The sequence below is a fragment of the Cygnus atratus genome, chromosome 14 (assembly GCF_013377495.2).
Source record: "Cygnus atratus isolate AKBS03 ecotype Queensland, Australia chromosome 14, CAtr_DNAZoo_HiC_assembly, whole genome shotgun sequence".
NCBI classification, from domain to species: domain Eukaryota; kingdom Metazoa; phylum Chordata; class Aves; order Anseriformes; family Anatidae; genus Cygnus; species Cygnus atratus.
Window position 1 is genome coordinate 12,426,268 of NC_066375.1, and position 21,853 is coordinate 12,448,120.

Here is a 21,853-nt window from a genome sequence, read left to right on the forward strand (position 1 = left end):
TTGCTTAAGAGTGCCTATGTAAGGGAGGTCTCTGAGGTGAAAGGGTGCAGGCTGGAGTAACTACCACCTATGAGGAAGAAAGCAAAAATACATCAGAAGAGTGGTGTGTGAGCAGGTGTCCCCTGGAAGCGTTGATCTAGAGCTCTAAGTGATTCTAAGTACTGTTGTCTTACACTTGCATGTGCACCCATGTGCTTGTCACCAAAGGGGCTTTGTTCCCTTCCCACGGGGTGTTCTTTAGGTGTATGGGTAGGTATTTTGTTGGAAATTGAAGTGAAATGAAAGCAAGACCAGAATCTTCAGCTGTTCCAGTCTTCAGGACCACATTTGGAAGGGAAGGAACTGACCTGAAAACACTCCCCAGATCACAAGGAATGGCAGAATTTGTTTCTGTGTCACTTGAGTACAGATACTGTAGTCCCTACTTGTCTTAATTGACCAAAGGTTAGAGATGCTCTTTCTTGTTCCTTGGCCCAAGAAAGAGGTGCTCAGGCAGGGGAATGACAAAAGTCTGGTTTCCAGCAAGGAAGATGGAAGAGTCAGCAGGACATTTTTCTGTGCAGTGTTTGATTCCTTGCAATGTGCCAAGGTCTGTGCCTGATTCACTATGACCTTTCCCTCCATGTCACCAAATGGGATGAAAATCTTCTTTGCATGTGCCTTCAAACTAATACCTCTGGATGTCCAAATATGCTGCATGAGCATTCAGCTTGAGGTGTCAGTGACTTCCAAGTGTACTGGAGGATGACTTCTTCAGGCAGAGTTGTGTCCATATATGTAGAGAAATGTTTGCCTCACATGGGCCGGTTGGACGTTTTTGTTTCATTATATTTAGAATCAGTAGCTGAGCTACTGTTTGGGGTTTTTTTGTTTGTTTTGTTTTTTTTACTGTATATCTATAATCAGAAATAACCAAGACAGCCATGCTACTGCTTTGCAGGATGGAAGTTGTGGAGAAGAGAGGCATGATTTCCTACCCGTTGCTGCCTTTAAGTGATAGCAGGAGGTCCTGAAGCACTGCATACTCCCATTATGTGTGATCTTCCAGTGTGATGCTGGCTAAACAGAGGAACTGGTGTGGAGTGCTTCAGGCCAATGCCAGCTACCTGTAAGATGTCCTCAGCTCCAGGAGGACTGGAGACAGAAAGCTTCCCTGTCTGTATGATGTCCTGCATTGCATAGGGCTGGATGTGCATTTATTAGCCATGAATGTGAGTGCTTACTGTATAGAATGAGATCCACTGATTCTACATGACAGAATCAGGAAAATATGATTTATGCTTCATGCTTGTAGTGGGTTTATGTTGAAAGGTTTTGGTAATGGGGGGTCTGCAGGGGTGGCTTTTGTGAGAAGAACTCAGAAGCTGCCCCATGTTAGATAAGGGCCATTTTCAGCTGGCTCCATAAGGACCTGCTGTTACCCATAGCTGAGCCAATAAGTGATGGTGTTTACACCTCTGTGAAAGCAGAATTAGGAAAGGAAAAAATAAAAATAAAAAAATAAAATAACTTGATGCACAACAGCAGCTGGGAGAGTGAGGAGTGAGAAACAACCTTGTAGACACTGAGGCCAGTGAAGAAGGAGGGGGAGGATGTGTTCCAAGCACAAGAGCTGAAATCCCCCTGCGGTCTGTGGAGAGTACCACGGTGGAACATGTTGTCCCCCTGCAGCCCCTGGTGTACCATGGCGAAGCAGATTTCCACTCCACAGCCTGTGGAGGAGCCTACAGTGGAGCAGCAGGCGGATCTTACCTGAAGGAGGCTTCAGCCTGTGGAGACCCTCCACCGGAGCAGACTTCAGGCTGGACCTGCAGCCTGTGAAGAGGGGACCACACAGGAGCAGGTGAACTGGCGGGAGCTGCTGCCCATGGGTGACCCATGCTGGAGCAGTTTACTCCTGATGGATGGACCCCATGGTACAGACCCATACTTGGAGCAGTTCTTGAAGAGCTGCTGCCTGTGGGAAGCCCATGCAGGATCAATTCAGGAAGGACTGTATCCCATGGAAGGGACCCCACATTGGAGCAGGGAAAGAGAGTGACTGTGAAGGAGTGGTGGAAACAAAGTGCTACAGAGTGACTGCAACCCTCATTCCCCCATTCGCATTGCCACTTGGTTGGAGGAGGTGGAAGAGGGTGGATGGGGGGAAGGTGTTCTTAGTTTGTTTTCTTTGTTTCTCACTCCTCTAGCTTCTTAGTAATAGGCAATAAATTTTATTAATCTTCCTATGCTGAGTCACTTCCCTTGAGCCCTTTTCATCTTATTTTCTATCCCATTCCCTTTGAGGAGGGGGAGTGAGAGAGCGGTTGTGGTGGAGCTTGGCTGCCCACCTGAGTAAAACCACCACAGTACTGGAGATATTTCCTGCTTTTTCTTTGTCTTTTTCTCAAATGAATGTACCTGGATCTGTTTGATAACTGATCCCAAGTACTGCTTTTTTCTTACACCAGTTTGTACAACACCATAGTCATCTGTTGTAGGTCATTGCTACCTTCACAGTGAATGCCATGGGGTTTTCTTCTACTGTATGGGTAGGCATTTTTCTGAAAATCCATTTAAATGAATAAAACCAAGACCAGGTCTTCATCTGTTTCAGTCTCAAAGACTACATTTATAGTGGGGAAAACTGGTCAGTGGTGAGTGCCCAAACTGGTTTTCCTGTTGCAGGGATGTGAAGTGAGGTGCACAGCCTTCTCAGGGAGCTGAGGAAAGCTGCTGGTTCCTTCATGCTGCACCCTTACAGGGGGAACTGTTTCATATCAGTTGTTAACATTGGAACGACAACACAAATTAGATGGTCATACTTTGTGGGAAAGCCAAGGAAAAGAATAAGGTTTGCGATTCGTGGAGGACATATTGCTTCTGCAATATTGCGTTAAGACTAGCAACTATTCAGAGGTCGAATTAACACGAAGAATTCTACTTGCTATGCGGTAGAACGAAAAAAGACAGAGGAACAGTCTGCCTTCTCTCCGGGCATGACCACCGTGAAGACCAGAATGCATTCAAACAAAGAAGACAAAGTTATGTGGAAACAGACGCACTGTCTATGTTTACTTCTACTTGCAATGCAGAAGAACGAAGATAGGGAACTTTCTGACCCCAGACAGCTCATGACCGCCCTGAAGACCAGAATGCATTTGATGTCCTCCGCGAAGATGACAAGGTGTTGCGGAAGTAAACACACCGACTCTGGACCGTGTCGCAGGGGAATGTACCGTGGCGCCGTGTTCGCGGGGACGGAAGGTTTCCGCGGAAGAGGCAGGGCAGCAGCGCTCGGTGTGAGCTGTTTGTGCAGTGCCGGGTGGCGGCTGCGGGCGCCGCTGTTCACCACGGAGGAGAGGAAGGAGCGGAGCGCTGCAGCCAGCCCCGCCCGCTGCAGCCCGGCTCGCTCGGGCGCAGCAGCTCCTGGCTCGCTTGCTCGCTCGCTCGCTCGCTCGCTGTGTCGGCGGCCGGGCGGGCTGCGAGCGGCCCCGCGCTGCGGAGCCGTACTGCAGCGAGGCGGAGGGCCCAGCGAGAGCGGGCGGCGGCGGGGCCGGAACCAGGTCCGGGTACCGGAGCAAGAGCCGGAGAGACAGTCTAAGCCAAAGCGAGTGTCTGAGTCGGAGCTGGAGACGGGAACCGGAGCGAGAGACTGATCCAGAGCCGGAGGCGAAGAGTCGGGGCGGCGGCGGGGAGCTGTCGGCGGGCGTCCGGTGGCAGCGGGGCCGTGGCGGAAATGTGCGCGGCGAGAGAAGGGCGCTGGGGCCGGAGGCAGCGAGCGCTGCTGTGCTGCGTGTTGGTGGCGGCGTTGGAGGCGGCGTGGGGGCAGCTGCGCTACTCGGTGCCCGAGGAGCTGCCCAAGGGCTCTTTCGTGGGCGACGTGGCCAAGGACCTGGCGCTGCAGTTGGCGGCGCTCCGCGACCGCGGCGCCCGCATCCTGGACCGAGGTAGGACGCGGTATTTCACTCTGCATGCGAACAGCGGCCACCTGGTGACGGCGGAGAGGCTAGATAGAGAGCAGCTTTGCCGGCTGATGGAGCGATGCGTGCTGCGCTGTGAGGTGATCGTGGAAGGCGAGATGAAGGTTTACGAGATCGAAGTGGAAATCACGGACATTAACGATAATGCGCCCAGCTTCGGAGAGGCAGAAAATGAACTAAGAATGAGCGAAACGACAGCTCCAGGGTCGAGATTTTCCCTGTCTAAGGCTCGCGACCCGGACATGGGAATGAATTCCCTGCAGAGCTACGAGCTGAGCGGCGACGAGCACTTCTCGCTGTCCGTGCAGGCGGGAGCCGACGGCGAGAAGCGTCCCGAGCTGGTGCTGGCCAAGGCGCTGGACCGGGAAGAGGCGGCGTTTCACGAGCTGGTGCTGAGGGCGAGCGACGGCGGCGAGCCGTCGCGGACGGGCACGGCGCGCATCCGCGTGTCTGTGCTGGACGCCAACGACAACGCGCCCGTGTTCAGCCAGGCGGTGTACGCGGTTCGCGTGCCCGAGGACGTGCCCGTGGGCTCCACGCTTCTCGCCCTCACGGCTACCGACGCCGATGAGGGACTCAACGGCGAGGTTAAGTATTCGATGACTAAGTTGACGGCCGTACAAACAGACAAATTTTATGTGGCTCCCGAGACGGGATCGATCAGGCTGGTGAGGAGCCTGGACTTCGAGGAAGATGACTCCTACGAACTCGAGGTGCAAGCACGGGATGGCGGTGGCCTTTCCGACACGGCTACAGTCTCCATCTCGGTGACGGACGTGAATGACAACGCGCCCGAGCTGACTGTGTCATCGGCACTGAGCGAGATCTCAGAGGACGCGCCGTCGGGGACGGTGGTGGCCCTGCTGCATGTGCAGGACCGGGACTCGGGCGCCAACGGCGAGGTGCGGTGCTCGCTGGTCGGCGACGTGCCGTTCCGCCTGCGGAGCTCGGTGGGCAGCTACTACAGCGTGGCGACGGCGCGGGAGCTGGACCGGGAGGAGGTGTCGGAGTACAACGTGACGGTGCGGGCGGCGGACGGCGGGTCGCCGTCGCTGCGGAGCAGCGCGGTGCTGGCGCTGCGCGTGCTGGACGTGAACGACAACGCGCCGGTGTTCGCGGAGGCGCGCTACAGCGCCCGTCTGGCCGAGAACAACGCCGAGGGCGCGCTGGTGCTGACGGTGCGGGCGTGGGACGCGGACTGGGGGCAGAACGCGCGCGTGCGGTACCGGCTGGCGGAGGGGCGTGTGCGGGGCGCGCCGCTCTCGTCGTACGTGTCGGTGCAGGCGGAGACGGGCGCGCTGTACGCGCTGCGCTCCTTCGACTACGAGGAGGTGCGCGAGGTGGGGCTGTGGGTGCGGGCGGAGGACGGCGGCGCGCCGGCGCTGAGCAGCAACGTGTCGGTGCGGCTGCTGATCGTGGACGAGAACGACAACGCGCCGCAGGTGCTGTACCCGCCGGCGGCGGCGGCGGGGGCGGTCTGGACGGGCGTGGAGCTGGCGCCGCGCTCGGCGGAGCCCGGCGCGCTGGTGGCCAAGGTGGTGGCGGTGGACGCGGACGCGGGGCAGAACGCGTGGCTGTCCTACGAGCTGGCCAAGGCGACGGAGCCGGGGCTCTTCCGCGTGGGGCTGCACAGCGGCGAGGTGCGCACGGCGCGCTCGCCGCTGGCCCGCGACGCGCCCAGGCACAGCCTGGTGGTGGTGGTGAAGGACCAGGGCCGGCCGGCGCTGTCGGCCACGGCCACGCTGACGGTGGTGCTGGCCGAGAGCGTGGCCGAGCTGCTCTCGGAGCTGGGCAGCGCGGCGGCGCCGGCCGAGCCCGCCGGCAGCCTGACGCGCTGGCTGGTGCTGGCCGTGGCGGCCGTGTCCTGCCTCTTCCTCGCCTTCCTGCTGCTGCTGCTGGCGCTGCGCCTGCGGCGCTGGCGCCGCTCGCAGCTGCTGCCGCCGGCCAGCGGCGCCTTGCGCGGCGTCCCGGCCTCGCACTTCGTGGGCATCGACGGCGTCCGCGCCTTCCTGCACTCCTACTCGCACGAGGTGTCGCTCACCGCCGACTCGCGCAAGAGCCAGCGGCGCTGGGCGGCCGACAGCTGCTGCAACACCCTCCCGGCCCGGCCGCCGCCCGACAAGGCCGCGCCGCTGCTCGGGGAAGACGCTGCCGGCGCCCGCGGCGCACAGCCCGACGCCCTCCCGGTGAGTCGCTCCGGACACCGCGACGCCCTCCCTCTCGGCGCTTGCCTCCCTTCCTGCTCCTTGCCTTTGCCTCCCCGCTCTCCTTCCCGAGCGTGGAGTTTTGCTGCTGAGCAAGGCACAGCTTGGCTGGGCAGCGTGTTGTGGGTGGTTGCCCCTAGCTCAGGGGAGGCAATCGCGGGCTCTGCTGTCAGCGTTACAACTGGTGCAGAAGCAGGAGATGAGAGGGGACTTTGCCTTGGACTCTGGTATAGGAGGGCTTTTTTTTTTTCTTTTTTTTTTTTTCCACACACTTTCCAGGTGGTTACTCTTTTCTTCCCCTCACATGTATCATGCAGGTTTTCCTTTTGTTTTTCACTACTCTGAATGAACGTACAGTTTAGATTAGCAGGTCGTCAATGTACATCATCCCGATAGCCCATGTGCTTGATGAGCAGTTTGAGGCTGTCTTCAAAACAATCTTCGTGTCCCCATGTTTCATTTGACTGCTTCTTCTGTATAGTCTACCCATTATATCTTTTACTTCATGAAGATCTTCTCAGGACAGAAATGTCTTTTTTTTCTGTAATCAAGATCAGAAAGATGATCATAAATATTCCTTTCAAGGTGCATTGTGTCTGAAAGGCTGTTGGAGGAAAGAGGAGTGTGTGAACGTTGACCTCTAGAGAATTTAAGAGCCTTTGGTAGCAGGCTAATGCTATTGCAACAGCTGTGTCTGGGCTTCATTGCTTGAAATTGTGTTGCATATATTTGTTGAGAATGAGGAATAGGGTTTGAAGAGTGAGAGTGAAGTCCTTTTCGTGTCCTGCAGTTTTGGCAGTTTTGCCTTTGCTGTTAATGTCAAAATTAGGCCTCAGTGTGGCAGAGAACCCTGAAGAGACTGGAAGATCTGCTATTAATTGTTAGACTGGAGGAGCTGTTTGCATACATACCTTGAAAGTTTACTGCTGTGAGGTCAAAGGCTTTGATATCCTTATGTTTCTCTAAAATATCCCTGAATGATAAACCTTTATCTGTGGCCAACATACAACTAGAATTTGTTTATTTAGCGTGGGGCAACTGAATGCTGTGAATGTAGAGGAATGAGGGTGAGAGGCCTTTTATGAATTTGGAAAATAGTTGTGTCCGCAGAGATATTGTTTGGGCAGAGGTTTGACTTCATTGTGAATGCCAATTCCTTTAGCATTTATGTACATTTTTATACTGGTTTTGCTGTCCTGAAAGGCAACGCTCATCTTGTGATACCAAAATGTTCTGCACGGGAACTGTGTATGTAAAGTTATAAGGTCTGTGTATAAGGGCTTCTAATACATGTGAAAATCCTCCTCAATCTACCCATATCTGCATTGGGGTATATAGCATTTCTTCCCAGTTGTAATTCCATTTTCAGGCTCTTGTTTGCAGGAAGGTTGTGCTTCATTTTTCCCATTTCTGGATAGGTCTTTTACATTTGAAAATGCAAAGTTTCTATTGTAGCAAATCCTGATCACCCTTGAGAAGGTCCTTTCAGCCATCTGGAGACAAATTTTTGTTTACAAGGGAAATTAAACTGAAGCTCAAATTGAGTCTGTCTTCATTGCTCACAAGACTTAGTGTAAGAAAGTGTCTCATATTGAGGCCTTTCCATATACAGTTTCATATTCATTGGAGATGAGTAGGCCACGTCACGGAAAAACAGATGACAGCTGATGAAATGAAAAGATGAACACTCTAGGGCTTTCCTTGCAGCTTAAGACCTCAGTGATTTCTTCGTAATCTAAGGAGGAATTTTCCTTTGCAGAGAGAAGACTGTGACACATTTACAGTGATTTTCTTTACCTCACTTTCTCTTTGAATGCTTCCTTGTGCTGCTTGTCTGATATTTTTATTTTCCTGGCCTTTTGTCTATGTGTGTTGGTTGAGTTATGAGTACCAGCATAGTTTTGTTGGGGAATGTGTTATGTGTTCATGTGCCTTGCTCATATAAACCACTAGCAGAGTATTTCAACAGAAACAGAGCTGGTGTGGAAGGGTGGACATTTGAGGGTACTTGTGTGTTCTTTTCCTTTTTTTTTTTTTTGTCTAGGGAGTGGATATAAATATGATGTTAGTAGAAGAGGAATGTCTGTGTGGAGCGGCACATGCTCTAAAAGGAGCGGGACATTCCCTTACAAATACATTTATGATGACCCAGTGTCTGTTGGAGAAAGGCTCCTCTCCGTCTTTCCCTTTATCTCTTTAGTATGCTTCAGAAACTTGCAGAGAAATGTATGTCCCTTCTTAGTATACCTTGATGGTGTGGTTGTGCACGGTGTTTGGTATTGGGAAATGCTCTGTTGAACTTGTCCTTCGGTGAGACTTGCTTGCATTCTGATGGTGAAAGAAAAGCATTGAAGTTGTGGAAGGTTTGAGGGGATATGTTGGGGGAATGTTGTGTGAGTGGCTGTGGAAGGACAGATACTTCTTTCTCTGCTAGTTTTATTTATTTCATTCCACACGTAGCTGTGGTTTATGCGCTTTGAAGTCTGTCTGTTCAATAGGTTTTTCATGAGAAATATTTTTGAGATTTTTTGGGAACTTTGGGAGAGTCTTCTGGGGAATTCCTTCCCTACTATCTACCTTACATGCTCTACTACTTTGAATACAGAAAAAAGTATATGTGTATAAACTAGCTGAATACCATTTATTCTCTTCAAAAATTTTTATTATGTCATGTTTATGTGATGAAAAAAAATTTCTTTGGAGTTCTCCACGGTGTAGTTCTTGTGCACATTGTGAAGAAATGCACTGGGCGATTGGTCCTTTGATGATGTCCTTCTGGCTGTCATGAGGAGGGAAGGCAATCATAACAGTTGGGAGTAGTTTGGGAATTCTTTATATGTCAATGTCTCTTGGTGGAAGGAGGAGCCCTTGAACACTGACCTCTCAAGAATGGAGCTGGAAGTGGCTTTGCTAGCAGACATGTGCTATGACAACAGCCGTTTTCATAGAATCCTGGAATCATTTAGGTTGGAAAAGACCTCTTAGGTCACCTAGCCCAATCTTTAACCTAGCACTGCCAAATCTACTATTAAACCATGTCACTGAGCTCTACATCTACACACTTTTTGAAGACCTCCAATGATGGTGACTCAACTACTTTCCTGGGCAGCCTGTTCCAATACTTCACAACTCCTTCAGGGAAAATTTTTTCCTAATATCTAACTTAAACCTCCCCTGGCACAATTTGAGGCCATCTCCCATCCTCTTATCGCTTGCTACCTAGGAGAACAGGCCAATCCCCATTTTGCTGTAGCCCTCCTGTAAGGTAAGTGTAGATCATGATAAAGTCTTCTCTGAGTCCCATTTTCTCTAGGCTAAAAAAAAACAAATAACCAGCTCCCTTAGCTGCTCATTATATGACTTGCTCTGTAGACCTTTCAACAGCTCCATTACCCTTCTTTGGACCTTCTCCAGCACCTCGATTTCTTTCCTGTAGTGAGGGGCCCAAAACTGAATGCAGTATTTGAGGTGCTGCCTCACCAGAGCCGAGTACAGAGAGACAATCACTTGCCTAGTCCTGCTGGCCAGACTACTTCTGATACAAGCCAGGATGCTGTAGGCCTTCTTGGCCACCTGAGCACACTGTTGGCTCATATTCAGCCAGCTCTTGACCAACACCCCAAGGTTTCTTTCTGCTGGCCAGCTTTCCAGCCACCCTTCCCCCCACCTGAAGCACTGCATGGGATTGCTGAGCCCCAAGTACAGGTCCTGTCACGTAGCCTTGTTGAACCAGATACTTCTGGACTCGGCCCATTGGACCAGCCTATCCAGATCCATCTGCAGGGCCTTCCTACCCTTGAGCAGATCAACACTCATAACTAACTTTATGTCATCTGAAAAGATACAGAGGGTGCACTTGATCCCCTCATCCAGATATTGATAAAGATACTGAAGATAACTGGTCCCTATACTGAGCCTTAGGCAATACCATGAGTGATTGGCCTTGAACTGGATTTAACTCCATTCACTTCAACAACTCGTGCCTGTGCACCTAGTCAGCTTTTAAGCCAACGAAGTGTGCACCTGTCCAAGCCATGAGCAGCCATTTTCTCCAGGAGAATGTTGTGGGAAAGAGTGTTCAAAAGCCTTACTGAAGTCAAGGTAGACTATATCCACAGCCTTTCCCTCGTCCACTGACATGTCACCTTGTCATAGAAGGAGATCATGTTCATCAAGGAGGATCTGCCTTTGATAAACTCATGCTGACTGGGCCTGATGCCTGGTTGTCCCGTAAGTGCCAAGTGATGGCAGTAAAGTTAATCAGCTCCATGAGCTTACCTGGCACTGCAGTCAGACTGACATGCCTGTAGTTGCAGGTGCATCTCTTGAAATTCACTGTATATAGTGTTAGGGCAGATCAAAAAAGGATGTCTGTAGAGTTACAGTGATGTCCTTCACATCTGTAGTTTTCACTTTTTTGCCTCATTTCCTGTACTTCAGTGTGGCAGAGAATCCTAGAGGACTGGAAGATAGGTTAGAACTGCAGGACTGTGGAAGCAGTTTCCTTCCAGACCTTGAATTTTTCCAGCTGTGGAGCGAATTACTTTGATATAGTTCTCTTTCAGTAAAATGTCAGTGATTGATATGCCCTGTTCTTTCTTGTGTGACATATATCAAGAAGTAGGATGTTGTCCATGGTGCAAACAAAGTGTGTGGCTGTAGAATACACAGGCTGAAGCAGGTTTAGAGTCAGGAAAATTGTTGGGTCATTGTGGCTTTGAATGGGGAATGCTTTGGTTCCATACCAGATGCCAAGGCCTGCACCATTTCTGTTCTGATCATGGTGTTCCTGTCTGTAGAGGCAATGATGTTTACCTGAGAATACAGTATTTGGCAAAAAAAGCCTATATTGGGGAGGTCTCAGAGATGAAAGGGTGCATCTGGAGTCACCACCATGTATGAAGGTGAAGGCAAAGAAGAGCAGAAGGGTGTTGTGGGAGCAGGTGTCCCCTGGAAGAGCTGATCTAGAGCTGTAACTGATCCCAAGTATTGTCATCACAGGCCTGCATGTGCACCTTTGTATTTGTCTCCCATGGGGTTCATTTCCCACCAAATTCCATTTTCTTCAGATACATGGGGAGGTATTTTGTTTAAAATTGAGGTGGAATGAAATCAGGATTCGAATCTTCAACTGTTGCAGTCACCAAGATGACATTTGGAAGGGAAGGAACAGATCAGAGGAGACTGCCCAGATAAATGGCAGAAATTGTTTCTGTGTCACTGTACAGATGCTCCAGTCCCTGCTTGTCTTAGTTGGCCAAAGGTTAGAGGTGCCCTTTCTTGCTCCTTGGCCCAAGAACGAGGTGCTCAGGCAGGGGAATGGCAAAAGTCTGGCTTCCAGCAAGGAAGATGGAAGACTCAGCAGGGCATGTGGCTGTGCAACATTTGATTACTTGCACTGTGCCAGGGTCTGTGCCTATTTCACTATGACGCTTTCCTCCATGTCCCCAAAGGGGTTGAAAATCTTCTTTGCATATGCCTACAAACCAATACCTCTGGATGTCCAAACATGCTTCATGAACATTCAGCTTTAGCTGTCAGTGACTTCCAAGTGCACTGGGCATGACTTCTCCAGGCAGAGTTGTTTCCTCATAAGCTGTGAAATGTTTCCTTCACATGGTCCAGTCAGGGGTTTTTGTTTCTTTTGTTTAGAACCAGAAATAACCAAGAGAGATGAACTACTGTATTGCAGGAAGGAAATGGCGGAGAAGATAGGCATGATTTCCTACCTGTAGTGAAATGCTTGCCTCACACAGGTCCGTTGGAAGTTTTTGTTTCCTTATGTTTAGAATCAGAAATAACCGAGAGAGACGAGCTACTGCTTTGCAGGAAGGAAGCTGTGTAAAGGACAGAAATGATTTCCTACCCATTGCTGCCTTCAAATGATATCGGGAGGTACTGAAGCAATGCATAGACCCATTATGTGTGATCCTCCAATGAGACGCTGGCTACACAGAGGAACAATGTACAAACAGGTGTGGAGTGCTTCTGGCCAATGACAGCTACCTGTATAAAGTTCTCATTTCCTGGAAGATTGGCAACACAGAGCCTGCCAGTCTGTATGATGTCATATGATGAAAATACGATTGATGCTTACTGCTGGAGAATTTTCTTCCTTTTTCTTTGGATTTTTTGCAAATGAATGTACTTAAGCATCTTTCATAACTGATCCCAAGTACTTGTTTTGCATGTACACTTGCATGACACACTTGCATGTACAACGCCGTAGTCATCTCCTGTGAGTCTCTGCTACCTCCACAGTGAATGCCAGGTGGGTTTTCTTCCGGTGTATGGGTAGGCATTTTTGTGGAAATCCATATAAGTGAATGAAAGTATAGACAGGAATCTTCAGCTGTTGTGCTCTCCAACACTGCATTTATAGTAGGGGGAGACTGATCAGTGGCTAGTGCCCACACTGCTTTTCTCAGTAGCAGGGATGTGGAGTTGGGTGCACAGCCCAGTCAGGAAGCTGCTGGTTCCTTGATGCTGCACTCTTACAGGGGGAACAGTTTCATATTGGTTGTTGACATTGGAACAACAACATAAATTACATCTGAACATTGAATTTACATGGTCATACATTGCTGAAGAGCTGAGGAAAGTTTCAGTCCAGAACAGTGGCAAGAATAAAGTTTGGAACTCACGGCGGACGTGGTGCTCCTGCAATACTGGGTTAAGAATAAAAACTATTTAGAGGTCAAATTAACACGAATAATTCTACTAGCCAAGGGGTACAAGTAATCCTGAGGAACCCTCTGCCTTCACTCCGCTCATGACGGCCCTGAAGACTAGAATGCATTCCATCTTCTGTTCGAAGAAGAGAAGCTGTTCCAGAGACAAACGCACCGGCTATGGACCGTGTTGCAGGGGAATGTGCCGTGGCGCTGTGTCCCAGGGGGCCGAAAGTTTCCGCGGAAGAGGCAGAGCAGCAGCGCTCGGTGTGAGCTGTGTGTGCAGTGCCGGGTGGCGGCTGCGGGCGCCGCTGTTCACCACGGAGGAGAGGAAGGAGCGGAGCGCTGCAGCCAGCCCCGCCCGCTGCGGCCCGGCTCGCTCGCTCGCTCGCTGTGTCGGCGGCCGAACGACCTGCGGGCGGCTCCGCGGTGCGGAGCCGTACTGCAGCGAGGCGGAGGGCCCGGCGAGAGCGGTCGGCGGCGGGGCCGAAGCAGAAGCGGGAGACGGAGCGACAGAGCTCAAGTAGGAGCCGGAGGCGAAGAGTCCGGGCGGTAGCGGGGAGCTGCCGGCGGGCGTCCGGTGGCGGCGGGGCCGTGGCGGAGATGTGCGCGGCGAGAGAAGGGCGCTGGGGCCGGAGGCAGCGAGCGCTGCTGTGCTGCGTGTTGGTGGCGGCGTGGGAGGCGGCGTGGGGGCAGCTGCGCTACTCGGTGCCCGAGGAGCTGCCCAAGGGCTCTTTCGTGGGCGACGTGGCCAAGGATTTGGCGCTGCAGCTGGCGGCGCTCCGCGACCGAGGCGCCCGCATCCTGGACCGAGGTAGGACGCGGTATTTCGCTCTGCATGCGAACAGCGGCCACCTGGTGACGGCGGAGAGGCTAGACAGAGAGCAGCTGTGCGAGGGCGTGCAGCGCTGCGTGCTGCGTTGCGAAGTGATCGTGGAGGGCGACATGAAGGTTTCCAGGATCGAAGTGGAAATCACAGACATTAACGACAACGCGCCAAGTTTTGGGGAAGGGGAAAAGGAACTTAGAATGAACGAGATGACAGCTCCAGGGTCGCGTTTTCCACTGCCTAAGGCTCACGACCCGGACGTGGGAGTGAATTCCCTGCAGAGCTACGAGCTGAGCGGCGACGAGCACTTCTCGCTGTCCGTGCAGGCGGGAGCCGACGGCGAGAAGCGTCCCGAGCTGGTGCTGGCCAAGGCGCTGGACCGGGAGGAGGCGGCGTTTCACGAGCTGGTGCTGAGGGCGAGCGACGGCGGCGAGCCGTCGCGGACGGGCACGGCGCGCATCCGCGTGTCTGTGCTGGACGCCAACGACAACGCGCCCGTGTTCAGCCAGGCGGTGTACGCGGTTCGCGTGCCCGAGGACGTGCCCGTTGGCTCCACGCTCCTCACCCTCACGGCCACCGATGCCGACGAGGGACTCAACGGCGAGGTTAAGTATTCGATGACAAAATTCACGGCCGTAAATACAGAGAAATTCTATATGGATCCCGAGACGGGATCGATCAGGCTGGTGAGGAGCCTGGACTTCGAGGAAGGTGACTCCTACGAAATGGAGGTACAGGCACATGACGACGGCGGCCTTTCCGACACGGCTACAGTCTCCATCTCGGTGACGGACGTGAACGACAACGCGCCCGAACTAACTGTGTCATCGGCACTGAGCGAGATCTCAGAGGACGCGCCGTCGGGGACGGTGGTGGCCCTGCTGCACGTGCAGGACCGGGACTCGGGCGCCAACGGCGAGGTGCGGTGCAGCATCGTGGAGGGCGTCCCGTTCCTCCTGGAGCGGGCGCTGGACAATTACTACAGCGTGGTGATGGCGCGGGAGCTGGACCGGGAGGAGGTGTCGGAGTACAACGTGACGGTGCGGGCGGCGGACGGCGGGTCGCCGTCGCTGCGGAGCAGCGCGGTGCTGGCGCTGCGCGTGCTGGACGTGAACGACAACGCGCCGGTGTTCGCGGAGGCGCGCTACAGCGCCCGTCTGGCCGAGAACAACGCCGAGGGCGCGCTGGTGCTGACGGTGCGGGCGTGGGACGCGGACTGGGGGCAGAACGCGCGCGTGCGGTACCGGCTGGCGGAGGGGCGTGTGCGGGGCGCGCCGCTCTCGTCGTACGTGTCGGTGCAGGCGGAGACGGGCGCGCTGTACGCGCTGCGCTCCTTCGACTACGAGGAGGTGCGCGAGGTGGGGCTGTGGGTGCGGGCGGAGGACGGCGGCGCGCCGGCGCTGAGCAGCAACGTGTCGGTGCGGCTGCTGATCGTGGACGAGAACGACAACGCGCCGCAGGTGCTGTACCCGCCGGCGGCGGCGGCGGGGGCGGCGGCGGGCGCGGTCTGGACGGGCGTGGAGCTGGCGCCGCGCTCGGCGGAGCCCGGCGCGCTGGTGGCCAAGGTGGTGGCGGTGGACGCGGACGCGGGGCAGAACGCGTGGCTGTCCTACGAGCTGGCCAAGGCGACGGAGCCGGGGCTCTTCCGCGTGGGGCTGCACAGCGGCGAGGTGCGCACGGCGCGCTCGCCGCTGGCCCGCGACGCGCCCAGGCACAGCCTGGTGGTGGTGGTGAAGGACCAGGGCCGGCCGGCGCTGTCGGCCACGGCCACGCTGACGGTGGTGCTGGCCGAGAGCGTGGCCGAGCTGCTCTCGGAGCTGGGCAGCGCGGCGGCGCCGGCCGAGCCCGCCGGCAGCCTGACGCGCTGGCTGGTGCTGGCCGTGGCGGCCGTGTCCTGCCTCTTCCTCGCCTTCCTGCTGCTGCTGCTGGCGCTGCGCCTGCGGCACTGGCGCCGCTCGCAGCTGCTGCCGCCGGCCAGCGGCGCCTTGCGCGGCGTCCCGGCCTCGCACTTCGTGGGCATCGACGGCGTCCGCGCCTTCCTGCACTCCTACTCGCACGAGGTGTCGCTCACCGCCGACTCGCGCAAGAGCCAGCGGCGCTGGGCGGCCGACAGCTGCTGCAACACCCTCCCGGCCCGGCCGCCGCCCGACAAGGCCGCGCCGCTGCTCGGGGAAGACGCTGCCGGCGCCCGCGGCGCACAGCCCGACGCCCTCCCGGTGAGTCGCTCCGGACACCGCGACGCCCTCCCTCTCGGCGCTTGCCTCCCTTCCTGCTCCTTGCCTTTGCCTCCCCGCTCTCCTTCCCGGGCGTGGTTTGCTGCTGAGCAAGGCACAGCTTGGCTGGGCAGCGTGTTGTGGGGGGCTGTCCGTCCCTCCGTGTTGCAATCGGTGTTGAAAGCAGGCGACTAAAAGGGGCTTTTGCCTTCAGCTCTGCTCTAGATGGGCTTCTACCTTTTTTCTGCCATGCCTTGTGGTAGCTCATTTCATCCCTGGCATGTATCATGCACGTTTTCCTTTCATTTTTCGCTATTCTATGTTCACTTGAGTTTTTCAGGTATTTAAGATACTATCTTCCCTGCAGTCTGTGTGCTTGATCAGTACTGTGAGATTGTCTTCAAATAAAATCTTAATGGTCGCATGTTTCTTTGGCCTTCTTCTCCTCTATACTCAAAGCAACTTTTCTGTTGCTTTGAGAAGATGTTCAGATGAAATAAATATCTGTATGTAAAGATGAAAGACGATCAGAAATGTTTTATTTGAAAAGTGCTATTCGTGAAAGGCAAATTTTGTTGGAAAAAATAGGAGTGTGTGAACATTGACCTTTCAAGAATGGGAGAGGCTTTGCTAGAAGTCACGTGGTATACCAACAGCTATGTCTTGGCTTCTTCACTTGAATTTGTGTTGCATAATATGTAGTGAGACTGAGGAATGGGTTCTGAAGAGTGAGAGTAAAGTCCATTTCTTCTCCTGCAGTTTTGGCAGTTTTGCCTTGTTTGCTGTCAATGTCAAAACTAGGCCTTAGTGTGGCAGAGAACCCTGGAAAGACTGGAAGATCTGTTATTAATTGTTGGACTGGGGAAGCTGTTTGCATACATCCCTTGAAGGTTTACTGCTTTGCAGTCCAAGGCTTTGATATCTTTATGTTTCCCTAAAATATCCCTGAATGATAAGCCCTTATTAGTGGCCGACATACAGTTAGAAGCTGGTTATTGAGAGTGGTGCAACTGAATGCTGTGAATGTAGAGAAATGAGGCTGAGAGGTCAGGTCTGAATTTGAAAAGAAGGTGTGTCAGCAGTGATATTGTTTGGGCAGTGGTATGATTTTATTGTGAATGGCAATTTCTGTAGCATATATTAAGTTTGATTTCATAATTTTGACAATTCCAGCAGCATTTTTGTACCATTTGATCCTGGTTTTGCTGTCCTGAAAGGCAATGCTAATCTTCTGAAGCTAAAATTTTCTACACCGATACTGTGTGTGTAGAGCTATAATGTCTGTGTATAATGGCTTCTAATACCTGTGAAAATCCTCCTTAATCCACCTATATCTGCATTGTGCTATAGCGTTTCTCCCTAGTTATAATTCCATTTTCAGGCCTTTCTTTGCATGAAGGCTGTGCTTCATATTTCCTGTTTCTGGGTAGGCCTTGTACATTTGAAAACACGAAATCTGTATTGCATGAAATCGTTATCTCCCTTGAGAATGTCCTGTCATCCACCAGGAGACAAATATTTGTGTATAAGGGAAATGAAACAGAAGCTCAAACTGGATCTGTCTTCATTGCTCACAAGACTTTCCATGAGAAAGAGTCCCATAGTAGGGCCTTTCCATTTACAGTTTTATATTCATTGAAGATAAGCAGAGATGCATGGAGATACATCATGGAAAAATGGAAGAGAGCAGATGAACTTTTCTTAAAATGAAGTCCAGATGAACACTGTAGGGCTTTGCTTGCAGCGTGACACCTGAGTCATTTCTTGGTGGTCTAGGGAGGAATTTCCCTGTGCAGAGAGAAGACTGTGCCCCATTCACAGTGATTTCCTTTACCAGACTTTCTCTTTGAATGCTTCCTTGTGCTGCTTGTTTGATTTTTTTTTCCTGGTCTTCTGTCTATGTGTGTAGGTTGAGTGATCAGTAGCAGCATAGCCTTGCTGATGAATGTGTTATGTGTTCATGGGCCTTGCTCATGTAAACCACGATCTGAATATTTCAACAGTCAGAGCTGGTGTAGAAAGATGGAGACTTCTGAGTACTTGTCCGTTCTCTTCCATTTTTTATTTCTCTGGGTAGTGGATGTAAACATAATGTTAGTAGAAGAGGCATGTCTGTGTGGAGCAGCCCATGCTCTAAAAGGAGAGGGACATTCCTTTACACATATATTTACGATGACCCAGTGTCTGGAGAATGAATCCTCTCTGTCTTTCCCCTTACCTCTTTAGTAGGCCTTAGAAACTTGCAGAGAAATGTAGCGCCCTTCTTGGTATAGTTTGATGGTGTGGTTGTGCGTGGTACTTGTTACTGGGAAATGGTCTGTTGAACTTTTCCTTTGACGAGACTTGCTTGCAAATTCTGAGAGTGAAAGAAAAGTATTGAAATTGTGGAAGTTTTGAGTTCTCAGGTTGGGGGAGTGTTGTGTGAGGGGCTATAGAAGGACAGATGCTCCTTTCTCTGCTACTTTTATTTATTTAATTCCACACACAACTGTGGTTTATGCACTTTGAAGTCTGTCTGCTGATTAGTTTTTGCCTGAGATATGTTATTGAGTTTGTATTGGGATTTTTGGGTTATCTTCTGTAGAATTCATTCCCTACTGTCTACCTTACATGGCCTACTACTATTAATACTGAAAAACATCCATGTGTATAACCTAGCTGCATATAATTTATTCTCTTCTCAGTGTTTGTATTACATCACGATAATGTGGTGAGAAAAAAAAAATCATCTTTGGTGCTATCCATGTTGCACGTGAAGAAATGCTCTGGGCGATTGGCCCTTTGATTATGTCCTTCGGGCTGTCATGAAGAAGGAAGGCAATCATAACAGTTGGGAGTAGTTTGGAAAATCTTCCAGCAAGTATGGAAGAATTGCATATATTTAAGTGGTTTAGCAGCAAATCCTTATCTCCCTTGAGAAGATCCTATCAGCTATTTGAAGACAAATTTTTGTGCATAAGGGAAATGAAACAGAAGCTCAAATGAATCTGTCTTCAGTGATCTCAAGACCTAGCACGAGTAAGGGTCCCTTATTAAGGCCCTTACATATGGTATGAGCTTTTATTGGGATCCTTGGGAGAGCCTTCCGGGGAATTCATTCCATACTGTCTACCTTACATGCCCTACTACTATGAAATCAAAAATGTTTATGTGTATAACTTGGTTGTGTATTGTTTATTCTCTTCACAGTGTTTATATTACATCCTGATAATGTGATGAAAAAAAAAATTGTCTTTTGATGTGTGCATGGTGTAGTCTTTGTGAACATTGTGAAGAAATGCACTGGGCAATTCATTCATCCTTAGATGATGTCCTTTTGGCTTTTGTGAAGAGGGAGGGCAATCATAGCATCTGGGAGTAGTTTGGGAATTCTTCATGTGTGAAGGTCTCTTGGTGGAAAGTGGAGCCTTTGAACACTGACCTCTCAAGAATAGAGCTGGAAGTGGCCTTGCTGGCAGACACGTGGTATGTCCAACATTTACACTAGCAACGCGAAATCCACCATTAACCCATGTCCCTGAGCTCTACATGCTTTTTGAAGATCTCCAAGGATGGTAATTCAACTACTTCCCTGGGTAGCCTGTTTGAAACTTCACAACTCCTTCAGGGAAGAAATTTATCCTAATATCCAACCTAAACCTCCCCTGGTGCAACTTGAGCCTATTTCCACTCATCTTAACACTTGGTGCTTGGGAGGAGGATCCCCAGTTTGCTATAGCCTCCTTTAAGGAATTGTAGAGCATGATAAGGTCTGCCCTAAGTCCCCTTTTCTCCAGGCTCAACAACCCCAGGTCCCTCAGATGTTCCTTGTAATACAACTTATGTAGACCCTTCAAGAGCTCCTTTTACCCTTCTTTGGATACACTCTAGCACCTCAATGTCCTTCTTGTAATGAGGGGCTCAAACCTGAAGACAGTATTTGAGGTGTGGCCTCACCAGTGATGAGTACAGAGGGACAATCACTTGCCTATACCTTCTGCCCAGAATATTTCTGATACAAGCCAGGATACTATTGGCTTTCTTGGACACCTGAGCACACTGCTGGTTCATATTCAGTCATCTGTCGACCAGTCCTCAGAGGTTCCTTTCAGCCGGGCAGGTTTCCAGAAAGTCTTCCCCCAGCCTGTAGCGTTGAATGGGGTTGTTTGAACCCAAGTACAGGACCTGTCACTTACCCTTGTTGAACCACATGGGCCTCAGCCCATCAGTCGACCCTATCCACATCCCTCTGCAGAGCCTTCGTACCCTTGAGCAGATCAACCCTCATGTCTAACCTAACTTGGTGTCATCTGAAAACTTAGTGAGGGTGCACTCAATCCCCTCATCCAGATCTTGATAAAGATACTGAAGAGAACTGGCCCTGATACTGAGCCCTGGGGACACCACTAGTGACCAGCCTTCAACTGCTAGCCACCAGTTGGCTTGGATCTCACCAGATAGCCATGTCTGCTGATAAATGATGGAAAGTGGCTTGGTGAGAACTTCCACCAACTCCCTCAGTACCCTCAGGTGGATCTCTTCTCATCCCATACACTTGCAGATGTCTAAATAGTTTTTCAGGTTTGTGACCTTTTCCTCGTGAATTATGACGGCTTCATTCTGCTCCCCATGCCTAGCTACCAGGTGGTTTGGAGATAGGGTACCCAGAGAAAAATTGGTCTTGCTTCTAAAGACTGAGGCCAAAAAGGCATTAAGGAGCTGATCTCTTGTCACTGTGTTTCCCCTCACATCCAATAGGGGATGGAGATTCTCTTTAGTCCTCCTTTTCTTGTTTATGTATTTATAAAAACATTTTTATTTTCTTTTTGAGCAGTAGCCAGCTTGAGCTCCAGTTGGGCTTTGTCCCTTCTAATTTTCTCCCTGCACAGCCTCACAACATCTTTATAGTCCTCCTGAGTGTTGCAGGTGCATACCTTGAATTTCATTTTAGATAAAGTTAGGGCAGATCAAAAAAAGAACATCTGTAGGGTGACAGTGAAGTCCTTCCCTTGTGTAATTTTCACATTTTTGCCTTGTTTGCTGCTGCTGTCTCAACTGGGGGTCAGCGTGTCAAAGAACTGTAAAAAGACTGGAAGATCAGTTAGAATTGTGGGACTGGTGGAGCAATTTTCTTCCAGACCTTGAATGTTTTTCCTCCTGTGGAGAGAATTACTATGATATATTTCTCTTTCTATAAAATCAGTGTCAATAAAAAAGGCAGTGACTTATATTCCCCTGTCTAGTCTGACACATGGCAAGAAGTAGGATGTTGTCCATGTTGCAGATAAAGTCTGTGAGTGCAGAGTACAGAGGCCAAGAGGCAGGCTTAGAGCCTGGAAAATAGTTGGGTCAATGTGGCTTTGAATGGGGAATGCTTTGGTTTCAAATCTTGTGCCAAGGCCTGTGCCATTTCTATTCTGATCATGGTGTCCCTGTCCTTAGAGGCAATGATGCTTCCCTGAGAATAAACTATTTGGCAAAAAAGTGCCTATGTAGGGCATGTGTCTGAAATGAAAGGGTGCAACTGCAGTCACCACCATTTATGAAGGTGAAGACAAAGAAGAACAGACGGGTGGCGTCCTCTGGAAGTGCTGAACTAGATCTGTAACTGATCCCAAGAACTGTTGTTGTCTTACACCTGCATCTGTGCCTTGTCTCCCATGAGGGAAATGTCCCAACTGAAATGAAAGGAAAGCAAGTCTAGAAACTAGAATCAAAAAAATAAAAAACAAACAAACAACAACAAACTGAGAGAGCCATGCTACTGCTTTGCAGGGAGGAAACTGTGGAGAAGATAGGCATGATTTCCTACCCACTGCTGCCTTTAAGTGATAGCAGGAGGTCCTGAAGGACTGCATACTACCATTACCTCTGATCCTCCCGTGGGACGCTGGCTACACAAAGGAACATGGTACAAACTGGTATGGAGTGCTTCAGGCCAATGCCAGCTACCTGTGGGATGTTCTCATCCACTGGAGGACTGAAAACAGGGGGT

The 21,853-nt window shown here is 51.1% G+C and overlaps 2 protein-coding genes across 2 annotated transcripts; both read left to right on the forward strand.

Annotated features, from left to right (window-relative positions):
- Positions 1–3,718: 3,718 nt before the first annotated feature.
- LOC118256183 (protocadherin gamma-A10-like) lies at positions 3,719–11,700 on the forward strand. Its single transcript, XM_035562923.2, has 2 exons — positions 3,719–6,148; positions 11,620–11,700. Exons 1-2 carry the CDS (start codon positions 3,719–3,721, stop codon positions 11,698–11,700), a joined length of 2,511 nt encoding a protein of 836 aa, XP_035418816.1.
- Positions 11,701–13,440: 1,740 nt separating this feature from the next.
- On the forward strand, positions 13,441–17,797 carry LOC118256182 (protocadherin gamma-A10-like). Its single transcript, XM_050713691.1, has 2 exons — positions 13,441–15,882; positions 17,789–17,797. The coding sequence occupies exons 1-2, from the start codon at positions 13,441–13,443 to the stop codon at positions 17,795–17,797; spliced, it is 2,451 nt and encodes an 816-aa protein (XP_050569648.1).
- Positions 17,798–21,853: the final 4,056 nt, after the last annotated feature.